The sequence below is a fragment of the Oncorhynchus gorbuscha genome, linkage group LG16, assembly GCF_021184085.1.
Source record: "Oncorhynchus gorbuscha isolate QuinsamMale2020 ecotype Even-year linkage group LG16, OgorEven_v1.0, whole genome shotgun sequence".
In the NCBI taxonomy this organism is placed as follows: Eukaryota; Metazoa; Chordata; class Actinopteri; order Salmoniformes; family Salmonidae; genus Oncorhynchus; species Oncorhynchus gorbuscha.
In genome coordinates, this window is record NC_060188.1 from 87023433 (window position 1) to 87041014 (window position 17582).

A 17582-nucleotide genomic window follows, 5' to 3' on the forward strand; every position below is an offset into this window, starting at 1 on the left:
TGAAGTGATGTGCTGTGTGAAGTGATGTGTGATGTGAGGTGCTATGTGATGTGAGATGCTGTGTGATGTGCTGTGTGAGGTGAGGTGATGTGCTGTGTGATGTGCTGTGTGATGTGAAGTGCTGTGTGATGTGCTGTGTGAGGTGATGTGCTGTGCTGTGTGATGTGCTGTGCTGTGTGATGTGCTGTGTGAGGTGATGTGCTGTGTGATGAGGTGAGGTGATGTGCTGTGTAATGTGGTGTGAGGTGAGGTGCTGTGCTGTGTGATGTGATGTGAGGTGATGTGCTGTGTGAGGTGAGGTGATGTGCTGTGTGAGGTGATGTGTGATGTGATGTGCTGTGTGAGGTGATGTGCTGTGGTGTGAGGTGATGTGCTGTGTGAAGTGATGTGGTGTGGTGTGAGGTGAGGTGCTGTGCTGTGTGATGTGATGTGCTGTGTGAGGTGAGGTGATGTGCTGTGTGGGGTGATGTGAGGTGCTGTGCTGTGTGAGGTTAGGTGATGTGCTGTGTGAGGTGATGTGCTGTGTGAAGTGATGTGCTGTGTGATGTGGTGTGAGGTGCTGTGCTGTGTGATGTGATGTGCTGTGTGAGGTGAGGTGATGTGCTGTGTGGGGTGATGTGCTGTGTGAGGTGATGTGCTGTGCTGTGTGAGGTGAGGTGATGTGCTGTGTGAGGTGATGTGATGTGCTGTGTGATGTGCTGTGTGGGGTGATGTGCTGTGTGATGTGATGTGCTGTGTGATGTGATGTGTGATGTGATGTGCTGTGTGATGTGATGTGCTGTGTGAGGTGATGTGCTGTGCTGTGTGAGGTGATGTGCTGTGTGAGGTGATGTGATGTGCTGTGTGAGGTGCTGTGTGAGGTGCTGTGTGAGGTGATGTGTGAGGTGCTGTGTGAGGTGCTGTGTGAGGTGCTGTGTGAGGTGATGTGTGATGTGCTGTGTGATGTGCTGTGTGAGGTGATGTGTGAGGTGATGTGAGGTGCTGTGAGGTGAGGTGCTGTGTGAGGTGAGGTGCTGTGTGAGGTGATGTGTGATGTGAGGTGATGTGTGATGTGCTGTGATGTGCTGTGTGATGTGCTGTGATGTGCTGTGTGATGTGCTGTGCTGTGTGAGGTGATGTGCTGTGTGAGGTGAGGTGATGTGCTGTGTGAGGTGAGGTGCTGTGTGAGGTGAGGTGCTGTGTGAGGTGATGTGCTGTGAGGTGATGTGCTGTGTGAGGTGATGTGCTGTGTGAGGTGATGTGCTGTGTGAGGTGATGTGCTGTGTGAGGTGATGTGCTGTGTGAGGTGATGTGCTGTGTGAGGTGATGTGCTGTGTGAGGTGATGTGCTGTGTGTGGGAGAGAAAGAAAGTGAAAGGCAGAGGTGTGTCAGTGGAAAAGCGGTGATCTGACCTCTTTTACAGCAGCTGCAGGGCGTCTGGGCAGCAGATGTAACAGACGGCACGTGTGTGGCTGTCAACAATAAGTACAGACTGGTGACCTTTGGCTGTGCCAGGTACGTGTGTGTATCTTTTGTGTGATTGGTGTGTGCTTGACAAGAGGTCCTCAAGGATTGTACAATCTGCCAGCTTGGCAGGACTGTCTGGACTATTTTTAATCTCTCACACATTGACACCTGGCTGGTTGGCTGGCTGGTTGTCTGGCTGGCTGGCTGGCTGATTGACTGGCTGGCAGGTTGACTGGCTGGCTGGCTGAACAGTGTGACTCTGCATCTCTTGATTGTGTAATTAACATTCCATTAATGCAGGGTTTATAGAGGCCTGTGGTGATACTGAGGTCAGCAGGAGACCGAGAGAACCTGAGTGACAGACGGTAGATGGTCTGAGTGACAGACGGTAGATGGTCTGAGTGACAGACGGTAGATGGTCTGAGTGACAGACGGTAGATGGTCTGAGTGACAGACGGTAGATGGCCTGAGTGACAGACGGTAGATGGCCTGAGTGACAGACGGTAGATGGTCTGAGTGACAGACGGTAGATGGCCTGAGTGACAGACGGTAGATGGCCTGAGTGACAGACGGTAGATGGCCTGAGTGACAGACGGTAGATGGCCTGAGTGACAGACGGTAGATGGCCTGAGTGACAGACGGTAGATGGCCTGAGTGACAGACGGTAGATGGCCTGAGTGACAGACGGTAGATGGCCTGAGTGACCGACGGTAGATGGCCTGAGTGACCGACGGTAGATGGCCTGAGTGACCGACGGTAGATGGCCTGAGTGGCAGACGGTAGATGGCCTGAGTGGCAGACGGTAGATGGCCTGAGTGGCCGACGGTAGATGGCCTGAGTGATTTGAATCTCCAACCTTTCATCTAAATATTTATTGAATCCTCACGTTGCCTTATTTCAGCAGTTGTTTGTCAGTCAGGAAATGTAGGCTAATTGTATTGAATAATGTATTGAATCCACTGACCGTGTTTCTGTCTGTGTTCCAGTGGCTCAGTGTTGGTGTACAGTATCGATACCACTACAGGGTCCATGCAGCTCTCCCACAAGCTGGAGCTCACTCCTAAACACTACCCCGGTACGTACAACCCCCTAAATACACTACCCCGGTACGTACAACCCCCTAAACACACTACCCCGGTACGTACAACCCCCTAAACACACTACCCCGGTGAGTACAACCCCCTAAACACACTACCCCGGTAAGTACAACCCCCTAAACACACTACCCCGGTACGTACAACCCCTAAACACACTACCCCGGTAGGTACAACCCCTAAACACACTACCCCGGTAAGTACAACCCCTAAACACACTACCCCGGGAGCACAACCCCCTAAACACACTACCCCGGGAGCACAACCCCTAAACACACTACCCCGGTAAGTACAACCCCTAAACACACTACCCCGGTAAGTACAACCCCTAAACACACTACCCCGGTAAGTACAACCCCTAAACACACTACCCCGGTAAGTACAACCCCTAAACACACTACCCCGGGAGCACAACCCCCTAAACACACTACCCCGGTAGGTACAACCCCTAAACACACTACCCCGGTAAGTACAACCCCTAAACACACTACCCCGGTAAGTACAACCCCTAAACACACTACCCCGGTAAGTACAACCCCTAAACACACAACCCCGGTAAGTACAACCCCTAAACACACAACCCCGGTAGGTACAACCCCTAAACACACTACCCCGGTAAGTACAACCCCTAAACACACTACCCCGGTAAGTACAACCCCTAAACACACTACCCCGGTAAGTACAACCCCTAAACACACTACCCCGGTAAGTACAACCCCTAAACACACTACCCCGGTAAGTACAACCCCTAAACACACTACCCCGGGAGCACAACCCCTAAACACACTACCCCGGGGTACAACCCCCTAAACACACTACCCCGGTAAGTACAACCCCTAAACACACTACCCCGGTAAGTACAACCCCTAAACACACTACCCCGGTAAGTACAACCCCTAAACACACAACCCCGGTAAGTACAACCCCTAAACACACAACCCCGGTAAGTACAAGGTAAACACACAACCCCGGTAGGTACAACCCCTAAACACACTACCCCGGTAAGTACAACCCCTAAACACACTACCCCGGTAAGTACAACCCCTAAACACACTACCCCGGTAAGTACAACCCCTAAACACACTACCCCGGTAAGTACAACCCCTAAACACACTACCCCGGTAAGTACAACCTCCTAAACACAGTACCCCGGTAAGTACAACCCCTAAACACACTACCCCGGTAAGTACAACCCCTAAACACACTACCCCGGTACGTACAACCCCTTAAACACACTGCCCCGGGAGCACAACCCCCTAAACACACTACCCTACACACTGCCCCGGTACGTACAACCCCCTAAACACACTGCCCCGGGAGGCACAACCCCCTAAACACATCTACCCTGGTACCACCTGACACATGTACCTTTTATACAAATTACTACTCTCTATTCTCACATTGTTTTTATTGTAAATAGTGGTTATGTTTTTATTGTAAATAGTGGTAATGTTTTGATTTCGACTGGCAAGTGCAAGTGGTGTTTAGTTCCCCTCAACACAGGCTATGTATGAGACAGAATCTGTTGATTACATGTTATGGTATGTGTCTGCCCCCTTGTGGAAGTGAATGGTATAAAATGAGAGTGCAGTGTGAAATCCTATTGACCCATCATAAACCTGAGCTCTGTTTTCATCATGGGAGATCCTGCAACCTATCTCTGTCAACAAGTGGTGAAACAAGCCGTGTAGTCTCATCCCTCTTTCATGTGGTCTAGAACTGTTGCTGGAAAGTTCGGCTGGAAAAAAATCATGACAATAGTTCCAGGAACAGTTATGTTTTGGTTTAAAAGGATATTTAACAAACCCTCCATGTTACAGAAAATATTGTCTGACCTGTCGTCCGTTCCTCCTCCTCCTCCTCCTCCTCCTCCTCCTCCTCCTCCTCCTCCTCCTCCTCAGACGTGTGTAACAAGACAGGCGCGGTGAAGCTGATCCGCTGGTCCCCCGACTACAGTGTTGCCATGGTGACCTGGGAGTGCGGGGGACTGTCTCTGTGGAGTGTGTTCGGAGCCCACCTCATCTGTACCCTGGGGGAGGACTTTGCGTAAGTGATGATCACAATTACCTCTGCAGTTCAGTCAGCTGCACAGTTCTAGATGGATATAGACAACTTTATTTGCCTTCGAAAGGGAATTTTTCTCCCACATATATAAAAGCTTTGGTAATGTAGAAAGCAGATGTACACAGTGCATTCAGAAAGTATTCAGACCCCTTCACCCTTTTCACATTTTGTTAAATTACAACCTTATTCTAAAATGGATTAAACATAATCAATCTCCACACAATACCCCATAATGACAAAGTTTTTTCGCAAATGTATTAAAAATAGAAACCGATTCCATTTCCATAAGTATTCACTCTTTGCGAAGAGACATGAAATTGAGCTCAGGTGCATCCTGTTTCCGTTGATCATCCTTGATGTTTCTACAACTTGATTGGAGTCCACCTGAGGTAAATTCAATTGATTGGACATGATTTGGAAAGGCACATAACTGTCTATATAAGGTCCTACAGTTGATAGTGTCAGAGCAAAACCATTGTGTCGAGGCACACATCTGAGGAAGGTAACCAAAAAAATTCTGCAGCATTGAAAGAACAGTGGCCTCCATCATTGTTAAATGGAAGAAGTTTGAAACCACCAAGAGTCCTCCTAGAGCTGGCCACCTGGCCAAACTGAGCAATCGGGGGAGAAGGGCCTTGGTCAGGGAGGTGACGAAGAACCAGATGGTCACTCTGACAGAGTTAAAGAGTTCCTCTGTGGAGATGGGAGAACTTTCCAGAAGGACAACTATCTCTGCAGCACTCCACCAATCAGGCCTTTATGGTAGTGGCCAGACAGAAGCCACTCCTCAGTAAAAGTCACCTAAAGATTCTCAGACCATGAGAACCAGGATTCTCTGGTCTGATGAAACCAAGATTGAACTCTTTGGCCTGAATGCAAAGCTTCACGTCTGGAGGAAGCCAGGCACCGCTCATCACCTGGCCAATACCATCCCTACGGTGAAGCATGGTGGTGGCAGCATTATGCTGTGGGGATGTTTTTCAGTGACAGGAAATGGGAGACTAGTCAGAATCCAGGGAAAGATCAGCTGAGCAATGTACAGAGATCCATGATGAAAACCTGCTCCAGAGCACTCAGGACCTCGGACTGGGGCGAAGGTTCACCTTCCAACAGGACAAAGCCCGGACTTAAACCCAATCGAACATCTCTGGAGAGACCTGAAAAAAAAATCCTCTCAAGCTCTGTCCAACCTGACAGAGCTTGAGAGGATCTGCAGAGAAGAATGGGAGAAACTCCCCAAATACAGGTGTGCCAAGCGTGTAGCTTCATACCCAATAAGACTCAAAGGTACCCAAAGGTGCTGTTAATATGATATTTCAGTTTTATTTTTGATACATTTGCAAAAAAAAATGTAAACTTGTTTTTACTTTGGGGTTGTGTAATAGAATGATTGGGGGGGGGGGGGTTTAAATCAATTTTAGAATATGGCTGTAACGTAATAAAATGTGGAAAAACTGAAGGGGTCTGAAAACTTCCTAATGTACTGTAGATGTAAACATTCCATACAACAAAAACAAGACCTGTACACCTCAGTGCAGACTGAAGATGGCGCTCTTTCATTGACTTCATATAGGGTGCATTTTTGCATATTATTCTGCCCTCCTATCTCTCTCCAGGTATCGGTCAGACGGAACTAAAAAGGACCCTATAAATATCAGCTCAATGTGCTGGGGAGCAGAGGGCTACCACCTGTGGGTCATCACCAGCAGAGAGGAGGCGGAGCTAGTAGAGAACATGGAGCAGGCTCCTCCCCAGACCCAGCAGGCTGGCATACTGCAGTTCAACTTCATCAAGAGCGCCCTCACTGTCAACCCCTGCACGGTGATGTTATGGACATTGCATTATATGCATGCACACACACACACACCCTGTCACCCACTTACAGTGCCTCAGAAAGTAGTCACACCCCTGGACTTTTTCCAAATGGCGTTGTTACAAACAAGGATTAAAATGGATGTATTTAATTGTTAACTATCTACACAAAATACTTTAATGTCAAAGTGGAAGAAAAATATGTGTGTATATATATTTATTTTTATTTTTTACAATTAATAGAAAACAAATAAATAATATAAGTATTCAACCCCTTGAGTTAATACATGTTAGAATCACCTTTGACAGTGATTACAGCTGTGAGTCTTCCTGATAGCTCTTGAAGAGCTTTGCACACCTAGATTGTACAATATTTGCCCATTTATTCTTTCAAAAAATGTTCAGGCTCTGTCAAGTTGGGTATTGATCATTGCTAGACAGCCATTTTCAAGTCTTTCCATAGATTTCCATGCCGATTTTAAGTCAAAACTGTAACGAGGCCACTCGGGAACATTCAATGTTGTCTTGGTAAGCAACTCTAGTGTAGAGTTGGCCTTGATTTTAGGTTGTCTTTCTGAAAGGTGAATTAATCTCAGTGTCTGGTGGAAAGCGGAGGGAACCAGGTTTTCCTCTAGGATTTTGCCTGTGCTTATCTCCATTCAGTATATTTTTATCCTAAAAAAAAAATCCCCAGTCCTTGCTGATGATGAGCTCATCCATGATGTGATGCAGCCACTAAATATGAAGTGTTACTCAGTGTTGTGTTGGATTTAACAATTTTCTATTCGGTACAAAAAGTTAATTTATTTGCCACATTTCTTTAGTGTTTTATTGCAAACAGGATGTATGTTTTTGGAATATTTGTATTGTGTGCATGCTTCCTTTTCACTCTTATCATTTAGGTTAGTATTGTGGAGGAACTACAATGTTGATCCATCCTCAGTTATCTCTTATCACAGCCATTAAACTCTGTAACTGTTTTAAAGACACCGTTGGCCTCATGGTGAATTCCCTGAGCTGTTTCTTTCCTCTCCGGCAACTAAGTTGTACCTGTATCTTTGTAGTAACTGGGTGTATTGATACACCATCCAAAGTGTAAATATTTACTTCACCGTGTTCAAAGGGATCGAGGTGATTTCACTGCTCGACTGAGGGACCTTACAATTATCTGTATGTGTGGGGTACAGCGACGGGGTAGTAGTTTAAAAATAATTATATTATTATTGCGCAGTGTGAGTCTGCAACTTATTATGTGACTTGTTCAGCACATTTTTACTCCTGAACTTATTTAGAATGCTTATTGACTCGAGGCATTTCAGCTTTTCATTTTTAATTAATTTGTCAACATTTCTAAAAACATAATTCCACTTTAACATTATGGGATATTGTGTGTGTGTGTGTGTGTGTGTGTGTGTGTGTGTGTGTGTGTGTGTGTGTGTGTGTGTGTGTGTGTGTGTGTGTGTGTGTGTGTGTGTGTGTGTGTGTGTGTGTGTGTGTGTGTGTGTGTGGGCCAGTGACCAAAAAATCTAAATTTATTCCATTTTTAATTCAGCCTGCATCACAACAAAATGTGTAAAAAGTTCAGGGGTGTGAATACTTTCTGAAGGCACGTCCACATGAATACACAGATGGTGTGTTTGTGGTTTTAGGCTGAGTTTCTGTACAGCACTTTGTGACATCGGCTGATGTAAAAAGGCCTTTATAAATACGTTTGTATGAAAAAGTGATGTGTTCTGCTTAGTCTTTAAATGAGGAATAATGAGTACCTGTTGTCTCCAGAGTAACCAGGAGCAGGTGTTACTTCACGGGGAGGACCGTCTCTACCTAACCTGTGGTGACCCCACCCAGCTCTCCTCTGGCAGCTCAGAGAGCCCCCACCCCCATAACCTCCCCCACGGCGGGGAGGGCAGCCCCACCCACCACCCCTCGCCCAACTCTACTTTACTGGGATACAAGCACTGGCACGTGGTCCAGGTAGCTAGCCAAATGTATATGGAGGTTCTATCTGTTGCTTAATCCTTTTTGAACATTGTCAGTGTCTGTCATGAGGATCCCCTTCAGATTTAGCCCTGATATGAGCTGCAGAAGAGTTGTATTGTCCTGTCAGTAATACCGTCTCTCTTGTAGATTCACAGCACATACCTAGAGAGCAACTGGCCTATACGGGTGAGTGGGTGGTGTCGGTCTGTCTGTTGGGGTAAGGGTGGTTGTGTGTGTGTCTGTCTGTGTGTGTGAGTGTCTGTCTGTGTGTGTGTGTCTGTCTGTGTGTGTGAGTGTCTGTCTGTGTGTGTGAGTGTCTGTCTGTGTGTGTGTGAGTGTCTGTCTGTGTGTGAGTGTCTGTCTGTGTGTGTGAGTGTCTGTCTGTGTGTGTGTGTGAGTGTCTGTCTGTGTGTGTGAGTGTCTGTCTGTGTGTGTGAGTGTCTGTCTGTGTGTGTGAGTGTCTGTCTGTGTGTGTGTGAGTGTCTGTCTGTGTGTGTGTGACTGTCTGTCTGTCTGTGTGTGTGACTGTCTGTGTGTCTGTCTGTGTGTGAGTCTCTGTGTGTGTGAGTCTCTGTGTGTGTGAGTCTCTCTGTGTGTGTGAGTGTCTCTGTGTGTGTGAGTGTCTCTGTGTCTCTCTGTGAGTGTCTCTGTGTCTCTCTGTGAGTGTCTCTGTGTCTCTCTGTGAGTGTCTCTGTGTGTCTCTCTGTGAGTGTCTCTGTGTGTCTCTCTGTGTGTGTCTCTCTGTGTGTCTCTCTGTGTGTCTCTCTGTGTGTCTCTCTGTGTGTGTCTCTCTGTGTGTCTCTCTGTGTGTCTCTCTGTGTGTGTCTCTGTGAGTGTCTCTGTGAGTGTCTCTGTGTGTGTCTCTGTGTGTGTCTCTGTGTGTGTCTCTGTGTGTGTCTCTGTGTGTGTCTCTGTGTGTGTCTCTGTGAGTGTCTCTGTGTGTGTGTGTCTGTCTGTGTGTCTGTCTGTGTGAGTGTCTGTCTGTGTGAGTGTCTGTGTGTGTGAGTGTCTGTGTGTCTGTGTGTGTGTGTGTGTGTGTGTGTGTGTGTGTGTGTGTGTGTGTGTGTGTGTGTGTGTGAGTCTCTGTGCGTGTGTGAGTCTCTGTGCGTGTGTGAGTCTCTGTGCGTGTGTGAGTCTCTGTGCGTGTGTGAGTCTCTGTGCGTGTGTGAGTCTCTGTGCGTGTGTGAGTCTCTGTGCGTGTGTGAGTCTCTGTGCGTGTGTGAGTCTCTGTGTGTGTGTGTGTGAGTCTCTGTGTGTGTGTGTGAGTCTCTGTGCGTGTGTGAGTCTCTGTGCGTGTGTGAGTCTCTGTGCGTGTGTGAGTCTCTGTGTGTGTGTGAGTCTCTGTGTGTGTGTGTGTGAGTCTCTGTGTGTGTGTGTGTGAGTCTCTGTGTGTGTGTGTGTGAGTCTCTGTGTGTGTGTGTGTGAGTCTCTGTGTGTGCGTGTGTGAGTCTCTGTGTGTGTGTGTGAGTCTCTGTGTGTGTGTGTGTGAGTCTCGGTGTGTGTGAGTCTCGGTGTGTGTGTGTGTGAGTCTCTGTGAGTCTGTGTGTGTGAGTCTCGGTGTGTGTGTGTGTGTGAGTCTCTGTGTGTGTGTGTGTGTGAGTCTCTGTGTGTGAGTCTCTGTGTGTGTGTGTGTGTGTGTGTGTGTGTGTGTGTGTGTGTGAGTCTCTGTGTGTGTGTGAGTCTCTGTGTGTGTGTGTGTGAGTCTCTGTGTGAGTCTCTGTGTGAGTCTCTGTGTGAGTCTCTGTGTGTGTGTGTCTCTCTGTGAGTGTCTCTCTATGTGTGTCTCTCTGTGAGTGTCTCTCTGTGTGTGTGTGTGTGTGTGTCTGTGAGTGTGTGTGTGTGTGTGTGTGTGTGTGTGTGTGTGTCTGTGAGTGTGTGTGTGTGTGTCTGTGAGTGTCTGTGTGTGTGTGTCTGTGAGTGTCTCTCTGTGTGTGTGTGTCTGTGAGTGTCTCTCTGTGTGTGTGTGTCTGTGAGTGTCTCTCTGTGTGTGTGTGTCTGTGAGTGTCTCTCTGTGTGTGTGTGTGTCTGTGAGTGTCTCTCTGTGTGTGTGTGTCTGTGAGTGTCTCTCTGTGTGTGTGTGTCTGTGAGTGTCTCTCTGTGTGTGTGTGTCTGCGAGTGTCTCTCTGTGTGTGTGTGTCTGCGAGTGTCTCTCTGTGTGTGTGTGTCTGCGAGTGTCTCTCTGTGTGTGTGTGTCTGCGAGTGTCTCTCTGTGTGTGTGTGTCTGCGAGTGTCTCTCTGTGTGTGTGTGTCTGCGAGTGTCTCTCTGTGTGTGTGTGTCTGCGAGTGTCTCTCTGTGTGTGTGTGTCAGTGAGTGTCTCTCTGTGTGTGTCAGTGAGTGTCTCTCTGTGTGTGTGTGTGTGTGTGTGAGTGTCTCTGTGTGTGTGTGTGTGTGAGAGAGAGAGTGTCTGTGTGTGTGTCTGCCTGTGACTGGATGCCTGTCTATCTGTTTCTGTCAGGCTGTGTGTCTGTCTGTGGGTGTCTGTGGGTGGGTATGTCAGTGGGTGTGCTCCTGGTAAAGTGATCTTTTGATGTCCTTGTGTGTGTCTAGTTTGCAGCCATAGACACAGCAGGCCAGTGTATAGCTGTAGCAGGGAGACGTGGCTTTGCACATTACTGCATGTCCACCAGGAAATGGAAGCTGTTTGGGAACATCACTCAGGAGCAGAACATGACCGTGACAGGAGGGCTGGTCTGGTGGAACGGCTTTGTTGTTGTTGCCTGTTACAATTTCATCGACCGGCAAGAAGAGGTGAGACAACAGGACAGGATACAATACGTCACAATACGACACGACCCGACACGACCCGACGCAACACGACCCGACGCAACACAGTACAATACGGCGCAATATGACGAGATACGACACAGTACAATATTCTCATTGTGTTTGGATGAAGTGCGGAGAGGCTGGTCGCGGAGGGGCTGGGTTTACCCCAGCTGATGGATTCAGTTAATGATTGTTTGATTGGATTGACTGATTGATTGAGAGACGAGAAGAACAGCAGTATTGAATGTTTCTCCTGTCCTCCTGGCTAGCTGTATCTCTACACGGTTGGTAGATCTATACAGTAGATGTAATGGTTCTCTCCCTGGCTAGCTGTGTCTCTACACGGTTGGTAGATCTATACAGTAGATGTAATGATTGTGTGTCTCCCTGGCTAGCTGTGTCTCTACACGGTTGGTAGATCTATACAGTAGATGTAATGATTGTGTGTCTCCCTGGCTAGCTGTGTCTCTACACGGTTGGTAGATCTATACAGTAGATGTAATGGTTCTCTCCCTGGCTAGCTGTGTCTCTACACGGTTGGTAGATCTATATAGTAGATGTAATGATTGTCCTCTTGGCTAGCTGTGTCTCTACACGGGTTGGTAGATCTATACAGTAGATGTAATGGTTCTCTCCCTGGCTAGCTGTGTCTCTACACGGTTGGTAGATCTATACAGTAGATGTAATGATTGTCCTCTTGGCTAGCTGTGTCTCTACACGGGTTGGTAGATCTATACAGTAGATGTAATGATTGTCTCCCTGGCTAGCTGTGTCTCTACACGGTTGGTAGATCTATACAGTAGATGTAATGATTGTGTTGTCTCCCTGGCTAGCTGTGTCTCTACACGGTTGGTAGATCTATACAGTAGATGTAATGATTGTGTTGTCTCCCTGGCTAGCTGTGTCTCTACACGGTTGGTAGATCTATACAGTAGATGTAATGATTGTGTTGTCTCCCTGGCTAGCTGTGTCTCTACACGGTTGGTAGATCTATACAGTAGATGTAATGATTGTGTTGTGTCTCCCTGGCTAGCTGTGTCTCTACACGGTTGGTAGATCTATACAGTAGATGTAATGATTGTGTTGTCTCCCTGGCTAGCTGTGTCTCTACACGGTTGGTAGATCTATACAGTAGATGTAATGATTGTGTTGTCTCCCTGGCTAGCTGTGTCTCTACACTGTGGTTGGTAGATCTAGACAGTAGATGTAATGATTGTGTTGTCTCCCTGGCTAGCTGTGTCTCTACACGGTTGGTAGATCTATACAGTAGATGTAATGATTGTGTTGTCTCCCTGGCTAGCTGTGTCTCTACACGGTTGGTAGATCTATACAGTAGATGTAATGATTGTGTTGTCTCCCTGGCTAGCTGTGTCTCTACACGGTTGGTAGATCTATACAGTAGATGTAATGATTGTGTTGTGTCTCCTGGCTAGCTGTGTCTCTACACGGTTGGTAGATCTATACAGTAGATGTAATGATTGTGTTGTCTCCTGGCTAGCTGTGTCTCTACACGGTTGGTAGATCTATACAGTAGATGTAATGATTGTCCTCTTGGCTAGCTGTGTCTCTACACGGTTGGTAGATCTATACAGTAGATGTAGATGTAATGATCTATTAGATGTAATGATTGTGTTGTCTCCCTGGCTAGCTGTGTCTCTACACGGTTGGTAGATCACAGTAGATGTAATGATTTGTTGTCTCCCTGGCTAGCTGTGTCTCTAGTAGATGTAATGATTGTGTTGTCTCCCTGGCTAGCTGTGTCTCTACACGGTTGGTAGATCTATACAGTAGATGTAATGATTGTGTTGTCTCCCTGGCTAGCTGTGTCTACACGGTTGGTAGATCTAGACAGTAGATGTAATGATTGTGTTGTGTCTCCCTGGCTAGCTGTGTCTCTACACGGTTGGTAGATCTATACAGTAGATGTAATGATTGTGTTGTGTCCCTGGCTAGCTGTGTCTCTACACGGTTGGTAGATCTATACAGTAGATGTAATGATTGTGTTGTGTCTCCCTGGCTAGCTGTGTCTCTACACGGTTGGTAGATCTATACAGTAGATGTAATGATTGTGTTGTCTCCCTGGCTAGCTGTGTCTCTACACGGTTGGTAGATCTATACAGTAGATGTAATGATTGTCCTCTTGGCTAGCTGTGTCTCTACACGGGTTGGTAGATCTATACAGTAGATGTAATGATTGTCTCCCTGGCTAGCTGTGTCTCTACACGGTTGGTAGATCTAAACAGTAGATGTAATGATTGTGTTGTCTCCCTGGCTAGCTGTGTCTACACGGTTGGTAGATCTAGACAGTAGATGTAATGATTGTGTTGTGTCTCCCTGGCTAGCTGTGTCTCTACACGGTTGGTAGATCTATACAGTAGATGTAATGATTGTGTTGTGTCTCCCTGGCTAGCTGTGTCTCTACACGGTTGGTAGATCTATACAGTAGATGTAATGATTGTGTTGTGTCTCCCTGGCTAGCTGCGTCTCTACACGGTTGGTAGATCTATACAGTAGATGTAATGATTGTGTTGTGTCTCCCTGGCTAGCTGTGTCTCTACACGGTTGGTAGATCTATACAGTAGATGTAATGATTGTGTTGTGTCTCCCTGGCTAGCTGTGTCTCTACACGGTTGGTAGATCTATACAGTAGATGTAATGATTGTGTTGTGTCTCCCTGGCTAGCTGTGTCTCTACACGGTTGGTAGATCTATACAGTAGATGTAATGATTGTGTTGTGTCTCCCTGGCTAGCTGCGTCTGTACCTGCGGTCGTCTAACCTGGATAACACCTTCTCCTCCGTCACCAAGCTGCACTCTGACACTCTGCTGCTCAACGTGTTCAGAGACATGATCATCCTCTTCAGGGCAGACTGCTCCATCTGCCTCTACAGCATGGAGAGGAGACATGACGGGTAGGGTGGTACACGCATGCTGAGGACAGGCACAGGCACACACACTCATACTCAACAAGAACTATCTCACTCTCACACACAACATTACTAGCAGACAGGACAGGTACTGAATGTCACCTGACACAGAAGGTCTCAGACAGTAATCAGTAGTGTTGTGAAAATAACTTTGTGGGGGAAAACCCCAGTAATACCTATCACATGATGAGATCTTTCAGCTCATGAAACATGGGACCAGTGTAGATACGGAAAGAGCAATAAAAGACACCATTTACACAAATAAGGAAGTAAGATGAACAAGATGTCACAGTAACCTACTACAGTCCAAAAGGAAGTTTCATAACATTGGTTGTGGCCTTAACTGGGGTTAAGCTTTACAGCTGGCCAATACAGATCATGTGTGTGTCTCTCTCTCTGCAGGCCCAATCCATCAGCCAGTGTTGAGCTGCTTCAGGAGGTGTCCATGTCTCGCTACATTCCTCATCCTGCCCTGGTGGTGTCAGTCACCCTCACCTCCGTACGCACAGAGACTGGCATCACGCTCAAAGCCCCACAGCAGGTACACAAACACACGCAAACACAGACACACAACCTCCTCTCCGTACCCCCAGAGACCGCGATCACGCTCAGAGCATCTTTCTTTTGGTGTTTTTCCAGAGTCAGTAGAAAGGCCTCTTTAGTGTCCTAAGTTTTCATAACTGTGACCTTAATTGCCTACCGTCTGTAAGCTGTTAGTGTCTTAACGACATGGGAAACGGTGTTTAAACCCTTTACAACGAAGATCTGTGAAGTTATTTAGATTTTTACGTATTATCTTTGAAAGACAGGGTCCTGAAAAAGGGATGTTTTTCTTTTGCTGAGTTTAGTTTATGTACCGAGTCGCTCTGGATAACAGCTAAAATATGTAAATGTATTCATGTTTGTGTGTCCCTCTGTGCCCGTGACAGGCCTGTATGGCAGACAGCATCATACTGAACCTGGCAGGCCAGCTCATCATGCTACAGAGAGACCGTTCTGGACCCCAGCTACAGGAGAAGGTTCCGGTCACATCCTCTATCCACCTCCTAGCAGGGTTGGGGTCAATTCCATTTCAATTCAGTCAAGTGTACTTCCTGAGTTGAAATGTAATTGACCCAAAGCCTTCCCCCTAGTATTTGTATTTTATTATGGTTCTCCATTAGTTCCTGCCAGGGCAGCTGCTCCTCTTCCTGGGGTCCAAACACACCAAATTACATATAAAACAGTGAACTATGTTTGTACTGAATGAGCTAAAGATAAAACAGTACATCATATAACATCTCTACACCACCAAAACACAACATGTTCAATACCACCATACAACAATATCACAATGTGTTCTAATTTATCTGACATTAGAATGGAATCATTACACCCAGCAACCAGTCACTTCATTATTGATTCATTGGTATCATTGGGGCGGCAGGGTAGCCTAGTGGTTAGAGCGTTGGACTAGTAACCGGAAGGTTGCGAGTTCAAACCCCCGAGCTGACAAGGTACAAATCTGTCGTTCTGCCCCTGAACACTGTTCCTAGGCCGTCATTGAAAATAAGAATTTGTTCTTAACTGACTTGCCTGGTTAAATAAAGGCTAAATTAAAAATTAAAATAAATTAAAATCATACAGGGTACGTTATATTATGTTGTTATGGCGTTTAACGTTCTCTCTCCCTCCAGCTGCCGTTCTGTCCTCCAGTGGTTCTGGCCCAGTATGTAGAGAATGTGTGGACAACGTGTCGTAGTAACAGGAAGAAGCGTCACCTACTGGAGGCTCTGTGGCTGTCGTGTGGAGAGGCTGGGATGAAGGTATACTGCTATCTGGTTTTACTACTTCTGTTGATGTCTTGTTGTTGTCTGTGAATGGCCAAATAAATGAACTCAACTAAACGTTGTCTTTTGTGACTGTTGCTGCAATGATTTGACCAACCTATTTCCTTGTCTTATGTTCTGTTATCTGAAGGTGTGGCTCCCCCTGTTCCCTCGTGACCATCGTAAGCCCCACTCCTTCCTGTCTCGCCGCATCATGCTGCCCTTCCACATCAACATCTATCCCCTGGCTGTGCTGTTTGAAGATGCTCTGGTTCTGGGAGCTTCCAACGAGACTGTGGTCTATGACAGCCTGCAGGTAGAGAGGAGTATTGTATTATAGTAGGAGCATTCCCTGGGCCTGGGTGCATCTAATGAGTAGTGATGCCAACTTAGCAATTTTGTTGCTAAATTTAGCTACTTTTCAGACTTTCCTGGCAACCTAAAAAAAAAAAAAACTACCCTGGCAACTTTTTTTTTTCCCCAAACAGCACCTAGCAACAGATTTAGCTACTTTTACAAATGTGTTTGTAATTTTGAGCAACTTTTGAAAAGTGACTCAAACCCGAAACTGCATTTTCCCTCTAAATGACACAAAAACTATTTTCTCCGTCACACACACAGTCACAACACGTTGCAGAGGTGCATTGTGAGTGACGTCAGCAGCAGGCGCTCAGCTCGTTCCCAGGCAGCAGCCAGGCCAGCAGCAATTTCAGCAAATTGCAATCCATTGTTTGCAAGCTTAAGAGATAAATAATAGTAGTAGCCTGTGAAGGTTAAACTTGTAGAAAATAAGATTTAAAAATGTTGTGTTTTTTGTGTATTTTCTGCAGGGTCCCAGAGAGGGCCGGGAGTCCCTAGAGGGGTTGTTCCCCTACTGCACGGTGGAGAGGACTTCCCAGATCTACCTCCACCACATCCTGAGGCAACTCCTGGTCCGTAACCTGGGGGAGCAGGCCCTTCTCCTGGCCCAGTCCTGCGCAGCTCTCCCCTACTTCCCCCACGTCATGGAGCTCATGGTCCACGTGGTGCTGGAGGAGGAGGCCACCTCCCGGGAGCCCATCCCTGACCCGCTGCTACCCACCGTGGCCAAGTTCATCACAGAGTTCCCCCTGTTCCTCCAGGTAACAGAGACGTTGATCAAGTGGTTCATTAAAAAATATATATATATTTCACCTTTATTTAACCAGGTAGGCCAGTTGAGAACAAGTTCTCATTTACAACTGCAACCTGGCCAAGATAAAGCATAGCAGTGTGACACAAACAACAACACAGAGTTACACATGGAGTAAACAAAAGTGCAGTCAATAATACAGTAGAAAAGTGTATATACAGTGTGTGTAAATGTAGTAAGATTAGGGAGGTAAGAAAATAAATAGGACATAGTGGCAAAATAATTACAATTTAGCAATTAAACACTGGAGAGATTAATGTGCAGAAGATTAATGTGCAAGTAGTGATACTGGGGTGCAAAGGAGCAAAAATAAATAAATAATTAACAATATGGGGATGGGCTATGTACAGGTGCAGTGATCTGTGAGCTGCTGAATGTTGTTTCCTTGTCTAGGACATTCAAGATCATGGTAATTACTGATCTTGTGTACAGTAGTCTGACCTGGGCTCATAGTGTTTTATCAGGATCCCCATTAGCATCCTATCCAGTGGTGGAAGAAGTACCCAATCATACT

General features: G+C 46.6%; 1 protein-coding gene across 1 annotated transcript in view; it reads left to right on the top strand.

Moving 5' to 3' along the window:
• The window catches only part of LOC123999341 (guanine nucleotide exchange factor subunit RIC1-like), a 106078-nt gene that overhangs the window by 72250 nt on the left and 16246 nt on the right, over positions 1-17582 (top strand). Inside the window, exons 7-19 of the mRNA XM_046304992.1 lie at positions 1403-1494; positions 2433-2521; positions 4442-4586; positions 6221-6425; positions 8196-8390; positions 8544-8582; positions 10945-11145; positions 13914-14074; positions 14492-14630; positions 15019-15108; positions 15766-15894; positions 16049-16213; positions 16728-17018. Of these exons, the coding sequence (XP_046160948.1) occupies positions 1403-1494; positions 2433-2521; positions 4442-4586; positions 6221-6425; positions 8196-8390; positions 8544-8582; positions 10945-11145; positions 13914-14074; positions 14492-14630; positions 15019-15108; positions 15766-15894; positions 16049-16213; positions 16728-17018 (1941 nt within the window). The remainder of the gene's footprint in view (positions 1-1402; positions 1495-2432; positions 2522-4441; positions 4587-6220; positions 6426-8195; positions 8391-8543; positions 8583-10944; positions 11146-13913; positions 14075-14491; positions 14631-15018; positions 15109-15765; positions 15895-16048; positions 16214-16727; positions 17019-17582) is intronic.